The 22063-nt window shown below is 49.3% G+C and overlaps 1 protein-coding gene across 3 annotated transcripts; it reads right to left on the reverse strand.

The window, feature by feature from the left end:
• Positions 1-886: 886 nt before the first annotated feature.
• On the reverse strand, positions 887-20571 carry GGT7 (gamma-glutamyltransferase 7). Of its 3 annotated transcripts, none has more exons than XM_027473195.3 (15): positions 20309-20571; positions 16530-16756; positions 15555-15706; positions 14698-14812; positions 14082-14149; positions 13364-13437; positions 12756-12949; positions 10543-10630; positions 9668-9795; positions 9138-9226; positions 8267-8419; positions 7395-7512; positions 6009-6146; positions 5196-5295; positions 887-3526 (listed from the first exon to the last, which is right to left on the reverse strand). In XM_027473195.3, exons 1-15 carry the CDS (start codon positions 20523-20525, stop codon positions 3363-3365), a joined length of 2025 nt encoding a protein of 674 aa, XP_027328996.2. In that variant the 5' UTR covers positions 20526-20571; the 3' UTR covers positions 887-3362. The 3 variants fall into 3 exon arrangements, with proteins under 3 accessions (XP_027328996.2, XP_021126982.3, XP_021126980.2); XM_021271307.4 differs by lacking the exon at positions 20309-20571 and adding an exon at positions 17241-17341 and having other exon boundaries at positions 3218-3526; XM_021271305.4 differs by lacking the exon at positions 20309-20571 and adding an exon at positions 16871-17008 and having other exon boundaries at positions 3218-3526.
• Positions 20572-22063: the final 1492 nt, after the last annotated feature.

Below are 22063 nucleotides of genomic sequence, written 5' to 3' on the forward strand. Positions count from 1 at the left end.
CTGCCCTCTGCTCCAGCCTGTTTTTTTTCCATGGGGTACCTTACCTCTGGAAGCTCTCTCTGCCTGCTAGAGCTCTCCTTTCGCTGACCAGCATGCAGAAGTCCATCACAGAAGCAGGAAAGATCTTTCCCAGGCTGTTAAGAAAACACCTGTGTGCTGCAGGAGCAATTCCCACTCCACCTGATTTGTCCTCAAACTTCAAAATCTGCAGCATCTTTAGAGCATGATAGATACAGTTTTGTCGATCATGAAAGAGATGAATGTTCATGAGAAGAAACCCACCACCTCAGCTGGACACCCTCTGACAACACTTAGTGCCAGATCCTGTTATCAGCTTATCCCAATGTAAAAAACTGCATATATCGATGGGAAGCAACATGAATGTGAACCGAAACAAGTAGATTGCTTTCGAGACCATAATAGTTACATTTGACAAAGGCATCTGTTTATTTTTTTTTAGTTTTATTTTGTTATTTTTTTAAATATTTTATTTTATTTATTGTTTTTCTCAGCCATCCTGTATTTTGTGTTCTGAGCTCCTCAGACACTTTGCTGTACAAATTTCAGGACAAATTCTGCTTCAGAGTTGTTAGATATCTGCAATAGTTGGGTTGAAATCAATGCAGATGCTGCACACCCACATCTCCAGATATGGCCCTTTATTTTACAATGTCTGTCTTACCCGTACAAAATGAAGTGTCAGGAACTTCGAGGTGCCACAAATTAATTTGATCAGATCTCCTCACAACAGATTGAGTCAAAGCACCAGAGATGCTGGGCCAATTACCTGATGAAAGGTTTCAGTACTGAATACATCTGTGCTACACTGATGCCATTTTAAACAGAGAAAATGGGAAATAATTTAAAATATCTTTATTTCTCTTAGCCATTACTTAGGGGACTAAGACCCATCTTCCAATTATTCTAAATTTTATCTTTTTTTGCAATTAATTGCTCTGAAATTGTACCTTGAGGATTTCAAGTGCCCTTTTGAGTCAAGACCAGAGTCTTTATCTTACAAATGTATACAGTTTGCAGCATCAAAAGGGAATTAGGGAAAATAATTGAATGGATAAATAGGAATGTTATCTTTCAAAGTGTTCTGTAATATTTCATGCAAAGTACTGTAGCAGCAGTTACCTGACTATTTATTTTGCAGTTGTGCCCAGTAAACCTCCATGTCTGAGGGACACATCATTGCTGTCCTCTACCAGAAAGTCCCAAATTTCCACCAGTATGATTCAACACACAAAAATGCATCCTCCCCTTCCTGCTAAACCCAAGGAGGTCTGTTGCAAGACATGTCATGGTTTGTGAATGCTCCAACTTTGGGCAGTGACGAGTTCTATCGCCTATGACAGAAAAACAAATAAACAGATTCGAGGTCCCTCTCGTGAGGAAAGCCTGTTCTTGCCATATGGGCAGTTTGGTGACACAGTGTATAACTTCTCAAAGATAACACCGTAATTGCCCCGTCTCTTGGCTGAGGCCACTAACAGAAAATACTGTAGATGTTCCCATCTGCCAAGTAGCTGCCTCATGGGTGGCTGCCTTTCAGTGGAGCTTAAAAACATCTCTCTCCCTCCTCAGCACAACCTGCAAGAATTAGCGTAAGGTGCTTTGAGATGCTCAGCTGGTTGGTGTCAGGAACGATTAGTCCAATTATCTATGGTAGCTTCCTGACCACCTCCAAGCAACCCATGCATGCCCTGTGCTAAATGGCAGCTTGTGTGAGGGAGGCGCATTTCAAACAAATTAGTGTCTGAGAGGCTCCCTCAGAAAGACAGTTGGGCTAACGTGCATCAAATGACAGACCAAGGCAACAACAAACAGACATACTTATGTAATAAGTACTATGGCCATAGACATGTTTGCACCATGAAGGAAATCATCACAATTTAGACTTCAGAAAATGATCGAATTCCAGATTTTTCAATGCCAGGTGGCTCTATCTAACTTTCTAGTAAAAACAAACAACAAATAAAATAAAATAAAATAAAATAAAATAAAATAAAATAAAATAAAATAAAATAAAATAAAATAAAATAAAATAAAATAAAATAAAATAAAATAAAATAAAATAGGAGGAAGTGTACAAGCACAGATTGAATGAAATGGTGCAGTGAACAGATGTGGTGCTTTTTTCATTTTTTAAAGTCAAGAAATGCAGAAGTATTCGTATATGCTGTATTTCGTGCTGTGGACAGAAAAATATCTCAGTGGTTTTTGCTTTGTATTGTACCGTTTCTCTCATTCTCTTCAGCTTTTCTAATAGCCACCTGAACTGAAGTACAGGCCTGAATTTAGCAGGCAGAAAATCCCAGGCCTCTCTGTAGGGATTATACAACTGAGGCTTTCAAAGCAGACTGAGATAAGGCAGTGTAAGGAAAGCTCTGAATCCACCTAATCTGTTTCCATGTGGTTTTCAGTCCATGGTCTGTGCATTTTTTTATGTATGTGTAGTATTTCAAAGATATCTCCAGAGAGTATCTAAGCAAATTAAGTCCATTGCCACTAAGCGTAAATTCACTACGGAGGAGGCTGGACTAATGTAAGAAAACTACTGGGGGGTCCATAAGTTGTAAAAAGTTGAAAACCATTGTTCTGGTTACAAAACGTGTGGTGGGGCAGCTGTTCTGGGAACAAAAGCAGTGAATTGCTGGTCTATGCTAATAAAGAGGCAGACTGGTTCAAAATTGGTCTTCCAGTGAGTATGCACAGCTACTTGATTCAAAATATTTACTCAAAAAAATCAAGGTATGCAGTGATGTGAGAAAAGGAACTAACACAGGAGGCTGCATGCTGGTAAAAGTCAGCTGGCCCATACAGAACATTAAAGGATTCCCTGATATTCCAGATACAGGCACCTACAAATACTACATTAGGCTGCATTAATTATTGACTTACACAACAGGCAGAGAATGAACTTGGGAAAGAAACAGAGATAAAGTTTACAGTATTATCAGCAGCTGTTTTTTCCTGTCATTGTTTTCTTTGCTAATGTTCCTGCTCATTAAAATTAAGATGTTGATTAGAATTGGGCTTTTGAAAAGACTGAAATTAATGATAAGATGCTGCCAAAAGAAAAGTGTCCTCCCTTCATTCCTATAACAATGACTGGGCTGCTTACATTTCAAATATTTTTTTTTAAAGAAAAAAAACAGAGATGTATGTTGGCACCACTAACCCCCCTGTGTCATCCTGGGTAGGGAATACAGAAAGTTTACTCAGCAGTGTAGATACATGTGTGTGAATGCAGTGGTCTCACTCTGGAGAGAAGGAGGCAGCCATTTCAGAACATGCACATCACTTGGGTTGATCTCCCTAAAGCCTTGTTCAGTGAGTATGTTGTTTGGGAGGTGCTATAATATTGTGGCTCCAGCAGCATCCACGCTCCTGGGATCCTTCAGGCCAATGATGAAGCTGTTGGTTCTCCTGGCCCCATGAACTAGGGAGATCACCTTGACTTTATCCACTTCATGGCCCCTGGCTACAAGACATTCAATATCTTCTTCAGGAAGTTCACCTGTAGGGATTTTAAAAGAGGGGTTTGTAACTGAAGCCACTGTTGCCTTTGATACAAAGCTCTGTCTTAATCCTGTTGGGATCTCCAGTGTCTACAAAACTGCCTGTGGTGTTTTCAGGTGTGCCAGATAGACCTGAGTGGCCGAAGAGGACCAGCATTCACCGCCCTGAGCATGCTCTCAGCAGCAAAGAGTTGGACAGTGTTCTGTGTAGGGGAGGAAATGAGAAGATCCTGAAGATCAGTCAAACACATGGAAGACCCTCCTCTTTAGAAAAGGGGAAAAATATGTTGTTGGCACAGATAGATCAGGGAAGTTGTGGATGTCCCATCCTTGGAGGTGTTCAAGACCAGGTTGGACAAGGCCCTGAGCAACCTGATCTAGAGGGAGATGTCCCTGCCCATGGCAGGGGAGTTGGAACTGGATGGTCTTTAAGGTCCCTTCCAACCCAACAAACCGTTCTATGTTTCTGTGATCCTAATTATTCTGTTTACAGAACTAAGGGCAGTCCCTGCTCTGAAGAGCTCAATTCGAAATAATACTAATGGCATTAATCAAAGTAAGATACAAAGCAACTCAAAACAAATGACAGTAAACCAAGTTGCCAAATGTAAATTAGAACGTGATAAGCTTTCCAACCTCCCCTTTATGTAATTCCTAATCTTCCAGCCTAATTTAGGCTGTTCACTCTTCTGCTTTTATTTTTTTTATTTGGTGTTTTGTAATTTTCATATGAATAGAAGTGCCTGAGGATACAAAACAGGGGATGCAGCTGGAGAAATCCAGCAGGCACACAAGAAGCCCATACATATACCTTGTTGATTCCAAATGTCCAAAACTACAAATTAGGGCCTTTTGAAGTTTTGGATTTGTTTTAATTACATTCTAGTTTTCAAGCCTGTGGGTCACACCTGACAGGCATTGTTAGATTTTCCTCTGAAATGGGAAGGCCTAGAAAATTTGGCTATTTTGTGTGAAATAAGAACAAAATATCATTTATGGCTCTCTTTGCTAAAATATGGGGCTTTATGAAAAACACCAAATAGACCAAGACTTGCAATAACAAGGACAAGAGCTGGCAGTACAGTCTCCAGCGTGTCAGCATTGATGCTGAATTTCCAGTACCATCAGCCTAAAAGCCTTGTCCTAAGCCTTGTCTTCTCTGCAGCTCCCGGAGTTAGAGAGACAAACTGGAAAGTGACAGGAAAGCATTTATGGCAGTAGTAATAAAGTGTGTGAAGATCTGCTAGCTTTCATAACCTGTCTGGGTGAAGGTGTGTTTACAATCTTGTTTATCTGGATACATGCAGTGACGTAATATCAGATCACACAAAAGGTTTTCAGGAAAGGACAAGGCTGCTGCTCGGAGGTGGGTTGGGACAGAGGGAGGGTTGGTGAGAAGCATCCAAAAGAGTTGGAAGAGGTAGTGATGGAAGGGCCAGGGACTGTTCCCAAGACAACAGCATGGCTCAGCAAGGGCTCCAAATTTTGATGAAGCTAGATTACTACTTTTGTCTGACCCCAAACCTGCTGCACCCAACAGGGATCCTACAACATGGGGAGCTGTACACTGGGCTATTGCACTTCCACAGCAGTGTGCTATGGAAATGGTGCTACTCTCCTGAACATGCCAGACCTCTGGACTGTACCACACCCAGCATCCATACTCACTGTCAACCTGCAAGGTGTTGGACTGAAGCTGTGGGTGAAGTCGACCAAGTGACAAACTTTCACTCAGATTCTTGTTAAGTGCTAAAACATTTACCAAAACCTGCGAGAGAATGAAAGATCCTCAATAGTAAAAAAGTAATGAGAGTAGAAGTGAACTTCCCGAGCATCTCCGTAATAGTTGGCTCCAACATCTGCAGTTGCAGCAGGCAAAGAAGAATTTGAACTGCTTGCCAAACTGCATGAACTAATGCAGATTTTCAAACACACAAAGAGAACCTTGAAATGCATCCCATGTATCATTGATAGAAACATGGTAGCTCTTAAGGATTGCATGGGCATTTTGTCACAGAGTTACTGCTAAATTGGAAGAGTTATAAATCTGGAACTTGACATAATCTCTAAAACTGTGTTTGTTACAAGCCAGAAGATCAGTATGTTACTTCTCCTCACAAAACAATAGGAAACAATGGTTGGCTTTAATTTTGCCCTGAATTATGCTTTTCGAGGGTAAGGAAAATGGGAGCCAACCTTCCTTTTAATAATCCAGTTGTGCATACAGTCATGCTACTGGCAAGTACTTCACCCAATTACAAATAATAAATTACAAGGAGATCCACAAATCGTAGTGAGTGCTGAGCAGGGAGGAATTTAGTCTAAAGTGCACTAAAAAGAGCTTTCCATAGGGTAAAGAGCTACCAGAGCTACACAGACTAGGACATTAGGATAGAAAATGTGCACTGCAGGAGGAGACCCTCCCTTGGCGTTGAGCCCAGCAGCTGCTTGAGGGAGTGTGCACTCTGACACAGCACTGACCTGAACGATGCCGCTCAAGGCTTTGTCCCCATTGTTAGCTCCCAGACACAGGTATGTCCCGCACATCCCCTCAGATGGTCTCACGATGGTGGGCAACAAGAAAGACAAGGGCCGTTTCCGAGGCTGAATGAGGTTTTGCTGCAAATGAGGAAGAGACACACCAAAAAAATTTCAGCAAGCGGACAAAGGCTTTGCTGGTGTTCAAGTTGTGCAAGTTAACTTCTTACTCTTTCTGCCTGAGCCGGCAATTACACCTCTGTAGTTTGATAAGGCTGCCATTGTTGCTACTATGACAATGTTCTCTGATGTTAACAGGATCCAGCCCATTTCTTGCCATGGCTTTCATGGAAGTTTTACAGAGGAAACACAGAGCCATTCACCTACTCCTAAAGTATCCATTCAGCAAAGTGGGACAGTTTTGCGATACATGGCAAGAAGAATCAACAAGGAAGATACCAGTACTGATCTGTAATTTTATGTTTCCAAGAAATTATGATTTTTCTTCTTCTATTACTGTTAAACCTTCAGAGTAGTAATTCATGAAAAGAATTCTTAATTCAAGTTCCCAAAGGACAGTTGCTCTAAAGTGCATTTGGGCTTCAGGAAAAATCACAGAATCAAAGAATTGTAGGGGTTGGAAGGGACCTCGGGAGATCATCAGGTCCAACCCTCCTGCTAAAGCAGGTTCCCTGGAGCAGGCTGCCCAGGTAGGCGTCCAGACAGGTCTTGAATATCCCCAGAGAAGGAGACTCCACAACCTCCCTGGGCAGCCTGTCCCAGCGCTCCGTCACCCTCACCGTGAAGAAGTTCTTTCACATGTTGGTGCAGAACTTCCTGTGATCCATTCTGTGGCCATTGCCCCTTGTCCTGTCCCCACAGACCACTGAAAAGAGGTTGGCCATATCCCTCTGTCTCCCACACTTCGGGTATTTATAAACATCAATAAGATCCCCCCTCAGTCTTCTCTTCTCAAGGCTGAACAGACCCAATGCTTGAAGATGGCCTCCAGAACAAGCTGTTCCCTTTCCAGGGACAGAGGTGAGACTGACTGGCCTGTAGTTTCCCAGATCCTCCTTCTTGCCCTTTTTGGAGACCGGAGCAACATTGGCTATCCTCCAGTCTTCAGGCACAAAAATAGGTGCCTGAGACATGCAGCTGCACTATGCTATTTGATAACATTGCATTATAGTGATAACTGGTACACAAAAAGCCTTCTGCTTACTCTGTTTCAGTGGCTTGTATAATAAAAAGATACAAAGAACTGTCTATAGAAAGCTACTAAGTTATTAATAAGGCAACAAACAGCCTCACCATTGTGGAGAAAAGAAAAAAGAAAAAAAAAGTTGTGCAGACACAACTCAAAAAAATTGTCACATTGTTCATTACCGGCCTGGGAATGGAGTGGTTCATTGTTTTGTTTTGCCAGGAGAAGTCCAACATCTGGCTGTTCAGAAGGATTCCAGAAGGTGTTATTATTCCACTACCAAAGGGACGATTCAAAGAACTGAAAAGAAACAAGAAGAAATCTCATAATATTCCTCTCGGTGATTTATTGTACACCTTGAGGCCTTCAGTCCTCCATTTTTTTCTACCATCTTGGTTTGACAGAGAATATTCTATGTTTTTTTACAGCCGGTAAGATGTGCACAGCAGGAGTCTCCATGTATTTGGGAGCAGGCACAGTGACCACATGGGTAATGGTGTGCCAGACCCTCATTGTACTGAAGGATTCTCCTCTAGATGATGAGTCTGTCTCCATGCTGCTGAATTCATCACCTCTCTAGGGAGCAGACTCCGGCCAAACCAGGAACACAAGGGCTGTGGGCAGTTAGTAGGGTTGCACAGGGCAGAGCAGTACCTCAAAGCCTTCACAGCCCACATATCTCCATCCCATCTTCCCCATTCTTCTTGTTGCAGGACTAACTGGGACAGAGCAGCCCCATGAGGGCTGGGGAGCTTGGGAATGCTGTTTTTACTTTAAGGATCAATTCAAAATTTATTCTGTGAGCACAAATCTTGTCTAGAAAAGTACAACCTTTCTCACTAAACTTTACCTTTTGAGGCTCTCTGAGGGGCAGACCATGGGCTGACCCAGTAGGCTTGAAGCAGCAGCTCTAGGCTAGGTTTGTTTTGGGGGGGAAGCCTGCTGCCCCCTGTGACAGAGCTTCAAATATGGCTTTATCCTGTCCTGCTGAACCTGCATTATTCTCGCCGCTCCCACCCTCTGAGCATATTGCGGAGAGAAGCAACTCCTTTACCTTACAGCCACAACAATGAAGTCGTCAGGCCCCATGACAAGAACCTGGCTGGCAGCAGGTCCGCTCTCCACAGAGAAGTGCGGCAAGCGGAAATCAGACGAGAAGGACTGGGAGTCGTTAATCAGCTGGCGCAAGGAGTTAGCTTCTGATTTGCTTCAGCAATGAGGGGGTGAAAGGGATAAGAAGGCAATGAGCTTAGAATGCTTGACATCTCTTGGTGGGAGCACATCTACATAGCTAAGGGCTGTGCTTCTCTGAGGAGGCTGGTCCTAAGGACAGGGAGCTCCTCTGGTTCATCTGATGGAAGGGAATGAATAGGCTCAGCCCACAAAACAAGGGAACACCATGAACCTCCCAGGCTCTATCTGTGGGCACGAACTCACCCACTGACAGTCATGAGGTGTCACCACTGGCTGAGTGCTGGTCCTCTGAGGGCAGAGGAGGGTGAGACAGATCCAGCACTGGCCACCAACCATGGCTAAACCTGGCTCTGAGGTAGCAGGCTGGGCTGAAGTCCTGAGGCTGGCCTCTCCTGCATCATTGGATGTACTGCAGAGAGAGTTTGTCTGACCTCCTGAGAAGGAATAGTTAGAAGGTTCAGAAAGTGGGAGGAACCCTCAAGATCAAACTGGCTCCAGGAAACCTCTGTGCAAGGACATTTGATGATTCATCTCCAGAGACCTGTGGTACCAGCTGTGATCCTTGTGGGAAAGTGATCGCTAGGCTGGACACTCAAAGACTGACCTTTCCTCAGTAAAACAGAGGCAGAAAAACCTCAGGTCTCCCTGTGCACTAAAAAGAGCAAATTCCCAAATGATATCCAGATCAGACATCTTGCAACTACCACTGTGCCCATCAGCCTCAGACCTACCTCAACATGCTTTCTGCAGCATGAGTGACAGACACATCATCGGATGGGTCTCCCAAGTTGCTAGCTTGACTCAGGGCTACTTTTAAGGTCTAAGTTGAACACACAAAGAAAGAAAGAAAGAAAGAAAGACAGACAGACATATAGCATCATTTAGATGGACCTGGAAACACCATCTTTGATACCCCAAAGAGGAGGTACCTGCTCTTCCAGCATGTTGGCTAAACCCTATGAACTCAAATGTCCACTTCAGTGAAACATGGGTATGGGGATCAAGGGGCATCAGATTTTTATGGCAAACTGTATGCTGAGGGAGCTGAGTGTATCAGGCGATATTTTGTGTATGAGGGAGCAGCAGGCTCCAGGATCTGCAACTACCTGAGGCAGCAGCACAGCTCAGATTTACACTTTAGCAGTCTATTTGCTCATTCTCCTCTGGGAATTACCTACAAACACTTTTGTACAATCAAGGAATAAATGAATTATTCTCCAGCAGCCTAACAAATTCAGACAAATGTTGAATCTCCTCTTACCTCTGCCATCCAGTGCAAGATATTCCCCCTGGATGCTTGACTTGAGATGTTAAAGCCCTCAAGGATGTTCAGTGCTGTGATCAGTGCAGGACCTGCATGTGGAGGTGGGGGAGTCAAAACAAGATGACCTGTGAAGGGAAGAAGAGAGAAATTAAGTTCCATTTTTAGATACTGTTCAGTGATAATTCTTTCCCATAAGAATTATAGATAAAGATAATTCAGAGAAAGATAATTCTTTCCCTGTCCTTGAGGACAGGGAAGCCTTTCCAGATTTGAGGAGATAATTGAAAAGTGTTTCCTAAAATATTCCTGCTGTGTCTTTTGTTTCTTTAAGATGCATAAAGGAAGTCCAGAGAGGGATGTTTCTTTACATCTGAAATTCAGTTCTTGTTGGTTGGCTGTGTGGTTTCTGGACTTCAGTATGGCTGAATGGAGATGAAATGGGTTTGTAATGTTATAGCTGTAAGGAGAGTGAATACAGGGATTTCTATAAGAATATGATATTTTAAAAACTTTTTGCATAAAATGAGCTTTTCTCCTTTGCAGATCAACTTTGGGAGTCATCTTCAGATGTAGGCAGTAGTGTGTGGTCCAGCTACATCTAGATATTGCATCAATGTGGGACCATGTTGCATCTTTATATAGTAAAATTCTATCAAAACGCAATGGGTCACTGCCAAGGAAAAAAACAGGCCCATTTGAAAGTTCTAGAAACCTCCTGAACCTCCTCTGATGCATCAGGCTCAGTAGGCAACAGAAGGAATCTCTCAGGAGGGCTTTTCTGCAGATGCTGTTACAGACACTGTCACCTCCTGCCAGATGAAGCAAACTTTTAACTGCAGTTGTGTGGCAGTGGGTCAGGCAGCAGCATTTACCTCGATATACCGTGTGGACAGGATCCTCCACTATGATGCTGTAATTGCTGAAGTCTTCCTCCACCAGGACTCCTCCATAGTTGTGCACCTGAGTGGGAGAACAAGGCAGCGCATGCTGAAAAAGCTGGGTCAAGGCTTTCTGCATTCCTCATGCTGGCCTGGGTGAGCAATCACCATGTTGTTAAATACCTGTGAGATTTCTGACCACTTCCAGTGCAATCCAGGCACCAGTTTTTTCAGAATCCCTCGAATAATCTGTGTTTTCATGGCCTTGGTGGCCTGGCTCACCACTCACTACCTCTGGAAGCTCTGCAGCTCACCTTCAAAAGCTCACCCACTGAGCTCACTCTAGCTGTGCTGGAAGTTCTGCCAACACATGAGGATGGGGACTTGCATTGCCTTGCAGCCTTCTTCCCTCCCCCTTCGCCCCCCTGGTGGCAAAGATGCATATGTTAATGGTTATGAAGCATTTGACTGCTTCCAGGAAGGACCCTGGGTGCAGCAGATGCCTATCATAAGAAACCTTTAGGCCTCAATTCCCGCCCTATTTTTAATTATTTCAGGTGATAGAAATGTTGATGTACCCTTGGTCTTTCTGTAATACTTTCCCAGAGGTAGAACATACTGGGTTTAGTAATTCTCATGTATGCAGTAAAGGTGGGTAATTCCCTCCACTGCAGGTCCTCTATGGCTGAATCATGATGGAAATAGACCATCATGGACCATCATGATGGAAATAGACCATTTTAAGGTCTCTGCTGGCCTTAAAATCCCCTGAGACAAGTACCACAGTCAGTACACAGGTGGTACTGTGCTCGTGGGCCACCTCTTGTCTTTCTCCCAGGAGAAGCCATGCAGGCTGGTTAAGAGGTTCTGCTAGGGTGTGACCTCTGGATTTCTATCCAGAACACCTAACTTGGCAGGAAAACTCCAGCAGAAGTGGTGGAGTCACCGAAGCAGGAAAGCTAACGTAGTGTGTATCTAGAGGGGTTAGCATGTCAAACCACCCCAAAACTGCAAAAGAAATTGTAGCTCCTCTGTGGAGTGCCTGTTCCCTCCCTAAGGTGATCCTATAGAGCCAGCCATGTTGTTCTCAGTGGCTGAGATCAGCCTGTGCCAGAAGCTCCTGGAGCTCGGCCAAAGGAGAGCTGGGGCGAAGCTGCAGGACATGGGGCAGGTGGAGTCAGAGGGCGCAGAAAATACAGAAAACCCATTCAGCCACATACTGCAGACACCGTCTCAAATTCCCTGGATAACACTTTTCTGCACCAGTGCCTTCCCAGCTCATGATAGAAACAAAGGGTAGGGTGTTTTGGAGTTTTACCACCCCTTCCTTTGCTGAAACAATAAACATTGTGAAGCTGATGTGGGAAGCCAGCAATTTGCTCTGCAACTGAAGTTGGACTAGCACACTTGATCCAGAGCCTGATGAGGTCCTTTGTGTTGCAACCCTGGGCCTTGCTCCTCCATGGAGAGCCTGTGTTTCCCTGTAACAGCCCTCAGATCAGGGGGAAGGAGTGATAAAGCAGGGTTAGGCTGTGGAGATGCACCACAAGCTTGGGACTTCTGTTCATTGTTCTCCACCTCCGCTGTGGTCCACGTGAACCATAGGAGAAGGTTTCCTAACACAGAGCTCACATGTCTAAGGCTGGAGCTGAATAAGCCCAGCCCAGATTCCTGGTGACGTGTTGAAGGAGCATCACCTGAACCATGACGGCAGGGGAAAATGGTCCCACTAACCACCCTGACTGCAGCTACACAGGTATAAAGTAGATTTCCAGTATAACTTACATAAAAATTGTCTTAGTGTGCTCATAAAGATTCATCACCTCTCCCACTCTGGCCACAGTAGTTTTTGTTTTTTGTTTGTTTTTTTACTGGAATAATTCCTTGTTTTTGCCTTCTTTTCTAGAGCACCTCCAGCAACAGGAATTAAACTTGGGCAAACCTAAGTGGAACCAAGACTGTCTGATCATCCACCCACAAAGCTCACAGTTTTGTTTTCAAATCATCCTCACAGAGCCTGTAACTCACACAGTCCCATTAACGACGACAATTTTCTTCTCACCAGTAGTGCACCTCTCCAATAAGGAGTGAGGAGCTTATCTCCAGGTGTTGTCCCAACTTAACGAGGTGATGTGACAGGTGGCATTCCCCTCCCAGGCTGTACTGTGCCGTGGCCTTGGGCAGAGACAAGGACAGATGTGTCTCACCTCAGAGATGATCTCCTGGGTCAAGTTGCTGCTGTAGAAGGCTGATGGCCCTTCTGCTCCCACCAGCTCCAAGACGGCTGCGAGGTCCAGGCGCCTCACAAACATGCCAGGCAGCAGAGGCTGGCCGTCTGGCAGGAAGATCTCCCGGAATTTGTCAGAGTAGTTCAGGTCCTTCAGTTCAGTCAGAGCTTTGGCTGTGGGTGAGAAGGGGAGGGGCAGGGGAAGGACATCCAGAAACCCCAGGATGCGTGGACATGCAGGGGACCTGGGGACTTGCTGCTGCCTCTTGCCCTTTCCAAACCAGCGAGCCAGACCGCAGGTGGGTAGATTGCATCCCCACTGCAGCTAGGAAGGAAACCCAAAGAAACCCCACCACCTCCCCGCCAGCCCGGGGGAAGGGCTCCAGGTTAGCTGTCACCATGCTCCCCTCTTGTAGACCCCTGCTTTGACTCGCTCACCTCCCACCACCACCCATTCCCAATTCCAAAGCGTTCTGATACCCCATGTACAACCCCCCACTCCCTCTCAAGCCCTGCCTACAGCCTGGTACCCTTGTGGTGGATTCCTGTGCACGGAGCAGCCACCTTGACTCCCCAGCATGTGCTCACCCAAGTCATGTGTGACATTAAACCCGTCCTGAGCAACAGCAGCCACGAGGCCCAGCAGCTTTGACCAGGAGAGCCTGCCAAAGGAGAGCAGAGGAGGAGCCGCGTGCCTTGGAGGTGCGTGGCACAGCCAGGGGAGCGGGCAGGGGCTGGCCTCTGCACCTGGGGGCTCTCGGCACACCAGGCTGCAGGGCCAGTTGTGGCCAAAATGAGCACTGAGCTTTGTCATTTCTTTTCAGCAGGATCATCACAGTGATCTGTGTTGTGCCCCAGAGGAAATGACAATGCAAAGATGGGGAAATGGGCATCTTTGGAGCAAAACCTCACATTCCCGAGCAGTTATTCAGACTCTCCCTTTTGCTGTCCCAGTAGGGCAACAAGGACAACCACATTTCTCAGTGTCTAGCTAAAGAGAGAGCTAAAAAATGTGTGAAAATGCGTGAAAATATTCTGCACATATTTCTAAGATAACATTAACTGTCTGTCCTGTTAGAAAACATTTGCCAGAATTTCACTTTGCAGAAAATCTGACCAAGCTGATTTATTTCTTCTGTTAAATAAAGCACCAAAAGATAAAGGTACTTTTCAACACAAGCCCACAACTACCCGCTTACTAATGTTTTTGACTAGTGGCTGAGAGCACAGTCTGATGGTGAGGGGCTGCATACTCCCAGCTCCCCGGGGACCGTGGGGCACAGCCTGTGCAGGGCAAAGAACTTACCTCCCATGCAACTGGTGCGCCTGGTGCATGCCTTGTATCATGCCTGGCACCCCCACCAGCAGACCTGGCTGTAGAAAAAGGAAGGATGAAAAAGAAGAGTAGAGTCTCCTTCCTGTGAGGACATGGTCCCCGGCTGCAAGTCAAGGAGCTGCAATTCATGCTTATAAGGAAGGTGTTTGCATCGTTTTTAGGAGACAAGAAGGGGTCTGTAGCAAGACACTAAATTAGGGAATAAGTCCTTGGAAGGAAAGAGGAAACTTCAATACCAGTGTCAGCCCAATTTGGTCAGGAGAAATAACCCAGCAGAATGACACAGGACCTTGCTCCCTCCCGGAACTTCTGTTCTCCCAGCTACCCCCTGCTGGAGGGAGATGCCTTATTCCCTGCCCTCACCCCAGCGGACCTCCTTGCTCCCCACGCCCTGCACACTCCAGGCATTCCAGGGATGCTGAAGGAGTGTTTCCCACAGGCTCCCCATGTCTGCAGGGCATAGACGTCCCATGGTGGAAGAGGTCTCCAGCCACTTCCCTGGGCATCTTCCACTGGGCCCAGGAGCTGCTGGGAGAGGACAGCTGGGGACACCGGCCAGCTCTGGCCCCGAGGGAGGGCTCCTCACCTTGGTGTCCTTCTGCAGGTCCCCTTCCAGCGGGATGCCCAGGGGAGCCACCTCACGGAAGTCGATCACCTGGCTCCGGTTCTTCCGGATGTCGTGGACCAGCATCACCCCACCCCTGTGGCAAAAGTGGGGTCATGGCATGGCACCGTCTGTCCCAGACACAGCCACTGCCATAATGCCAGCACAAAGCGTGGGTTTGAGTTGACTGAGCCTGCAGCAAGGCCGGGTCAGCCCCTGACAGCCTGCCCAGAGAGCCACTGGCTCTGTTCCACTGCTGGGCTAGGCCAGTGTGGGATTTTCTTTCTAATACTAGCTGTTTTGCAACAAAGCAGGTGCTTTGCTTACAACGGAGCAACCTCCTGCCCAGCTTGGAGGAGCTATCAGGTGGTTTTATGCAATGCTCCCAGGATCTCCTGTGAAGCCAAGTGCACTGGGCCCACGCAGGCGCCAGCCCAGGGATGTACCGGGAGCAGGAGGGGAGTCGGGGCCGGCTGGAATCGGGCCTTGGGCTCCTGCTAACGAGAAGCAGATCTTACAGAGGGAAGTGCTCGATCTCTGCAGGTGCTGGGATTGACCCTGGGTGCTGTGAGCTGCTGGCACCCCGCACTGGGGCTCAGTCACCCACAGTCACTTTTCAACTCTCTCAAGCCTGCGGCTGGGACTGTGCTGGCAGCTGCTACCACAGGCACAGAATTTCCCTCACAGGGGGCTCTGTCCCTTGCTGCCACGTCGGGCCCTTTCAGTAGCTGTAGCCTGTGGGAAGGTCAATGTCCCTGTGGTCCTGCATGCTGTAGCTTGGCAGGACAGGAACCAACACGCTTGAGCCCACCCGCAGAGGGCAGGGGGTCACCACCTACCCGCCGATGCCCGACACGTGGGGGTTCACAATTCCTGCGCAGAGGGCTGAGGCGATGGCTGCATCCACCGAGGAGCCCTGCTTGTTGAGCACCTTGATGCCCAGGGCTGTGCAGTGGGCAGCGTCCGTCACCACGGCACCGTGCTGGAAGATCTGCCGGAGAGGAGATGGTTGTACCAGGCTCTCAGCCCGCTTCGGCCTGGTAGCCGCAGGGCCAAGCTGCTCCGCTCCCAACAGCCACGTTTTGAATTCCGGTAAGAAAGCAAATAATCAAAAAAATGCACAAAGCTCCCATTCTGGATTTGCAGCCAGGTCTGCCCTGCTGGGCACGAGGTGGAGAAGATGACCGTGATGGTTGTATGCCCCTCAGGCTACAGCTGAAAATGTTCTGCAGTGTATTTTTCCTGAGGGTGGCATGACCCTACAACCACGCTGCCTTTGCTCTGCAGAGGAGCACTGCTCCATGGGAGGGTTTTGCAGAGGGGTCAGCTCTGATTTCAGCAATTCCCCTGCACAGATCCTTCCAGAGATGGGCCCTGACATACGGATCCCTAAAACTCTGCAAGTGGAGATGCACAGACATTACCTCCTGCTGTTCCAAGAGCAGCTCTTGAAAAGCATTCACAGCTGGCTCTGACTATGGCTGGAGAGACACCAGTGGGGCTGCCTGATGCCCCCACATCATCCCCAGACCTGCTGGGCACAGCTGCCCCAGCACGGTGCAGGAGCTCAGACCTCAGTCTGACACCACCAATTGCCCCCAGCTCCTAAAAAAGCAACGCAATAAAGCTTTCAGACAACTCGGGATATTCTATTATTCTATGAATTTAGGACAATTGCTGAGAGAGGGACTCAGCACCCAGGGTCTCACTGACACCTACCAGGGCTAAACCACTGGCAAGGAGGCAGATGAGGGAACCTCTTCTGTTTTCAGAGCCAAAGCCCGCAGCATGCTCTAAAGCCAGTTTCATCTTACCTGAGGGTCCCCGAAATAGATCTGCATGATCAAGGCCACCGTGACCCCTGTGGCGAAGGTGAGGCAGGCAGTGATGATGACAGTCAGCCCGTCCTGCCGGCAGCTGCAGTCTCCGGAGAACGGGTCCTTGCTGGTCTCCCGCAGAGGGGACACGTCCTGGCTGCCCATTTCCGAGGAGGACGAGGGCAGGCGCTGGAGACGTGCAGACTTCAGGAAGGAGTCTGGGTCTTTGTGAGCAGCAGGGAGAAAACAAGGGTTAGGTATTGAGCAACACAGGGCTCCTGTTGCAGTGTTTACCCAGCACTAACATTACATGGAGCTGTGTCCAGCAAGGCTATTACCTTCCCTATTGATACCAGCTCTCAATAGACTTTCTGGCTCAGATGCTGCTCTGGGCTCTTTTATTGTTTCCTTCCTTTAGCTCTACCTATTCCAAGATGACTTCCATGGAGATTAAGAGGGGAAAAAAAAAAAAAAGATGGAATTTTTCTCCATTTTAGTCTGTTAACAAGCTTCCAGGGACGGACCCATTTGGATGGCTGACTTGCAAACAGGTCTCAGAAATGCATCAAGACTGAAGAAGAGGAAATTCAGATTTGAAAGAGTAGCAGCCTTATTTGGAGCTATGCTTGAGCATCTGAGCAAAATAGAGGCCCAGGCACAGGAAACATCCACTGAAGCATGACGAAGTGGGGGCAGAGAAGAGCAAACCTGCAAATTGGACCTCAGCGGGTCCTCCAGGCCTGGCTGCAGGACAGGCTTTGCTTGAATTCCTTCCTCTGGCTGACGAGATCCCCTACGAGATCCAGCTGCGTGCTGAATGCCCAGGTGGTGAATGCAATGGGAGAGAGTTTGGCCAGGCAGAAAGCAAGTCTCAGGGTGACCAAAAAGATCCAAAACATACCTTGACTCTGCCCAGATCAGCTGCTGCCTTTGAGGTAGGGAGGAGGCCTGCTGAGCATACCCAGACAGCACCGAGTGGGCTGTCCCTGATGGTCACCACCCGGCCCCGATCGGCTCAGGGCAGCCAGGAGGTCCTGGGGCTCCCCAAAAACAAGCAGGGCAGGAAGAGGAGCACTCAGCAGCAAGGGCGAGGTGCTCAGGACTGCTCCCCACCAGTCTGCAGCGGGGCTGGCCTGGACTGGGGGACCGTGAGCTGCTGGGGCCCAGCAGGAGTTTGGGGCACAAACCTGGAACTTTGGCTGGGGAGATGAAGGCTGAGGGGTCCCTACAGCCCAGCTCGTCACTCGCTCAGCAGACATCCAAGGGGTGGTGATGGTGGTGGCAGGGTTGTGTGCCTGTCCTGGGGCCGTTCTGTTCTGGGGACATTTCTGGATGTGGTGACAAGCAAGCAGAAAGCCCCACAGCCCCGTTGCACCTCTGCCTCCTCTGTCAGAAGCACCTCCCTGGGGGCTGCCACCCTGTCCTGTGACAGTACCACAGGGCCATGCTCAGCCCCAGGCAGGTCCCTGGGACCAGGCAGGGGGGTGGCAGCTCTAATTTCAGTAGCGCTGCGACCCCACAGCCAGAGAATCCCCTTGGAGTGAGATTAATCCCCTTCATACCACAGGGACCCAGGAGCAGAGCTGGGAAGGCCACAGAATTGTCACCTCTGGTCTGAGCACGTGGAGCTGCAGTGTGTGGGCAGAGGGACCCAGCTGAGGGCAAAGTACCCCAAACACCGGCTACATGCATTGAGGCCCTGATGCAAGGACGTGGTCAAGCATCGCTCATTGGTGGGAAGCAGAGAGGAATTTCTTTCCTCTGCACTTCCACACAGCCTTTGCTCGTGTTTTTTTTTGTTTGTTTGTTTTTTTCCCTTTCCCTTTTACCTTTAGTTAAATTGTTTCATTAATAATATTTTTCCCTTAATAATTATTTTTCATTTAATAAAATTATCCTTATTTCAGACCGTGAGTTGTTTGTTTCTTTCCTTTTCTTCTTCCCCTCCTCTTCTGAGGGGGTGAGAGAATGGTTGTGGTGGAGCTCAGCTGCCTAGCAAGGTAAAACCACCACACACGTGGACAGCGTGGCCATGATTTGGCAGGAAGGGGCTGGTCTGGAGCACAGAGGGCAAGAAGCATCCTGTGCAGTTAATGTGCAGGTGCCTGTCCCAGCACCCAGTGTTCCCCCTTCTTCCTTGCAAGAGAAGCCACCAAACCCTACTTGGCTTCCACAGGAGCTGTGGAGGAGGCCTGTTTTCTTGTGGGAACCGGCGCTGTGGGGACACAGGACCACCTTGGCTCAGGACATGCTGCGGTGGGGCCAGCAGAAGCCAGAGCTGTTTGCATGCCCCAGTGGGCGCTGCAACGTGGCACTCTGCAGTCCTTTGGGGTGGTTCTCCCCATCACCAACAGCACAACAGTGTACACCCCTGTTAGTGAGACCATCTGTGTGGCAGAAACCAAAGGTCTGGATTACCTCCCCTATGGGTTTGGCAGATGATGTGGCATGAAGAAGCATGGATGGCTTTTGCAACACACACACGATGTCAGATGAGTGCGAGGCTCCACGTGGCAGCACAGGAAATGCAGTTCTTCCAGGTGGCACCTGGGGACACCAAGTGCTCGGAGTGGAGACTTGCACCTGGCAGGACCCCTGCAGAGCCCAAACCACAAAAACCTCTGCTTGTGCCCCACACACAAAACAAGAGATCTCGTGCTACTCCTGCCATACTGCCCACGGCAACTTCACCTTGCAGGGTCCAGTCACAGGGGAGTACTGGGAGGAATGGGATGAGGACAATGAAAACCACTTGGACACAGTGAGATGAGGCCTAGGACACGGTACGAGTGGCGCTGACATCCACCTGCAGGTTATCGAGCAGTCCAGGAGCTGCATGCACTTGGCTGCGGAGCAATTTGTGACCAATTATTGTCACTCCTCAGACCCCAAATCCTGCTCCCTCAGCAAATGGGTCAGAGCAGGAGCAGGCCCTGGGACTAACGAAACCAGGGGCAGTGAACTGCAGTCAGTGGTGCTACACAGGGAAGAGCTCAGGGCTTGTGGTAGAGTTACCGGGGAATCTTAGGCAGCGAAGGCCTATGTTGCTTGTGGAAACATGACATGGAGCAGAAAAAAAAATACTCTGGACTATTTACAAGAAAGCAATAAAATAAAAACAGGCAAAAATGTTTTCTCAAGGATGAAAGGTACACCTGGCTTTATTAAAATCATGCATCTGGCAGGAAGGAGTGCTAGCTCTTTGCCCAAGTCCTTGTATCTGCTGCTAACACCAACTTCCAGGGCAGTCCCAGTGCCTGCTACTCCAGGCATGGCCCAGCAAGAGCAATGAGGGGCTCTGCAAGGACTGGGAAAAATAAGGAGGTGGGAGCCCAGCAAGCTCCTGCGTGCTGTGTACAGCACCAAGGCCAGGAAGGTACCACTCAGCCCCCCTGGAGCACATGGCCGAGGCAGACAGGACGAGCAACACCAGCTGTTTGCAGTGGGAAAGGCTGAAATGTGGATGCGAGCTGTGAAATGAATGAGACGGAGCCGTGGTTTGATGGCATCCCCCACGCCGATCCGCTCTGCCCGGGCAGCGAGGCGGCAACGTGCGGCAGCCCCCAGGGCCCTGGGGTCGCCGTGGCTCGGCCGTGCCGCCCGCAGCTCGGAGGGGAACGCGGGGGGAGACGGCAGCGAGCCCGGGGAGGCCGCGAGGGAGCGGGCGGGGGGGGAGGTGGGTGGGTGCCGGGTTGACCTGGCGGCCCTGGCACGGCGCGGGGTTGGGGGGCGCCGCGGGGGCCGGGAGCATGCGGGGCCGGGCCGCCGCCCCTCACCCGTGTCCTGCTCGCCCAGGAACGCGTCCTCCTCCTTCCGGGCTCGGAGGCCGCCCTCGGCCGCTCCGCCCGCCTCCTCCTCGGGCAGGCGAGGGAAGCTGGTGATGCTCATGTAGTCCACGGGGGAGTAGGCGCCCAGGGCGCGCTGCCGGCCCCCCCCCGCCGCCGCCGACTCCGCTTCAACCGCGGGCCCCGCCGCGCCCCCCGGTGCCGCCATCCCGCCCGGCTCCGCGCTGCCGGAAAGGGCCGGGCCCCGCCGGGCTCCGCTCAGAGGCGGCTCCGCAGCGCCCCCAGCCCCCGGGCCCCGCCTGACGAGACCCGGGAAGGGCCCGGAGCGGCCTCCGTGCGCCCCCCGGCGAGGGAGCGAGGCCGGGCCAGAGCTCAGAGAGGGGGTGTGCTGCTTCAGGGGCTGACCTAAAAAACAGCGATAAATTGACCATAAATAATACATAAATAAATAAATAAGTCTTCCATTGGAGGTGGAAGAGGTCGCTTCGCTCTGGGCTGACCAAAGCACTGTGCTAATGAGTTCCCTGTGCCCCCATGCCGACGCGGGGCTGTCTCAGCTTGATGCGTGGTGCTTGGCTGCTGAATCTGCAGAATTCAGCCTTTGCCCTGGTTAATCCTGGACAGCTGCTGCTTTTGTAAGCAGAACACGTTGCGTGATGACGGGCTGTTGGCCCTGGGAAGTCCCCCGGGGTACGTGCCCCATTTGCCTCCAAGGAGCTAGCTAATGCCCCCTGCCCTTCTCAGGCTCAAGCACACGAGGATCTCTCCTGGCTTGCTCAACGCTCCCTCATGCAGACAGATGCACACCTAACCATTGCTGGGGCAGGGGTTTTGCTCATGCAGAGGGGATGATGGGCACAACCAGATAAAGGCTCACGGGAGGATTGTTTGGCTTTTGGAAGCCCCTCTCAGCCTGCTTTGTTTTCACAGATCTCTCCAGTCTTCCCATCCCCAGGAGTTGGAGGGGGTCCCTTCCCCACCACAGCATCTCCTCCAAGGCTGGGAACTTCGTGCATACTGCATCCTCCTACGCTCACTGGCCTGATAAAGTATTAACAGACATCTTGAAATTCAACACCCTAGGAAGTAGAATCATAGAATATCCCAAGTTGGAAGGGACCCACAGGGATCATCAAGTCCAACTCCTGGCACCACACAGGTCTACCCAAAAACGCAGACCATATGACCAAGAGCATAGTCTAAATGCTTCTTAAACTCCCAACAGGCTTGGTGTCATGACTGCATCCCTGGGGATCCTGTTCCAGTGTGTGACCACCCTCTCAGTGAAGAGCTTTTTCCTGATATCCAGCCTGAACCTCCCCTGTTGCAGCTTGACTCCATTCCCTCAGGTCCTATCACTGGTCACTGAAGAGAAGAGATCAGTGCCTGCCCCTCCACTCCCCCTCATGAGGAATCTGCAGACTGTGATGAAGTCTCCCCTCAGCCTCCTCTTTTCCAGGTTGAACAGGCCAAGTGACCTCAGCTGCTCCTCGTACGCCTTCCCCTCTAGGCCCTTCACCGTGTTAGTAACCCCGCTGTCCCAGAAGTTCTCAGTGTCATCACCAGTTGTCTGGTCTGAGACATGATTTAACAGTGCTTGAAGACACAGCTCTACTTCACGCTTCTTGGGTTTTCTTGACCCTGCTTGGCCCAGACCAACCCAACTCTAGCCCCTACTAGTCTTATGTTTGCTGGTGAACCACACCAAATAATTTCTGTCACCTGCATATGGCTGAATCCCAGCAA

This window comes from Anas platyrhynchos, chromosome 21 (assembly GCF_047663525.1).
Source record: "Anas platyrhynchos isolate ZD024472 breed Pekin duck chromosome 21, IASCAAS_PekinDuck_T2T, whole genome shotgun sequence".
NCBI classification, from domain to species: domain Eukaryota; kingdom Metazoa; phylum Chordata; class Aves; order Anseriformes; family Anatidae; genus Anas; species Anas platyrhynchos.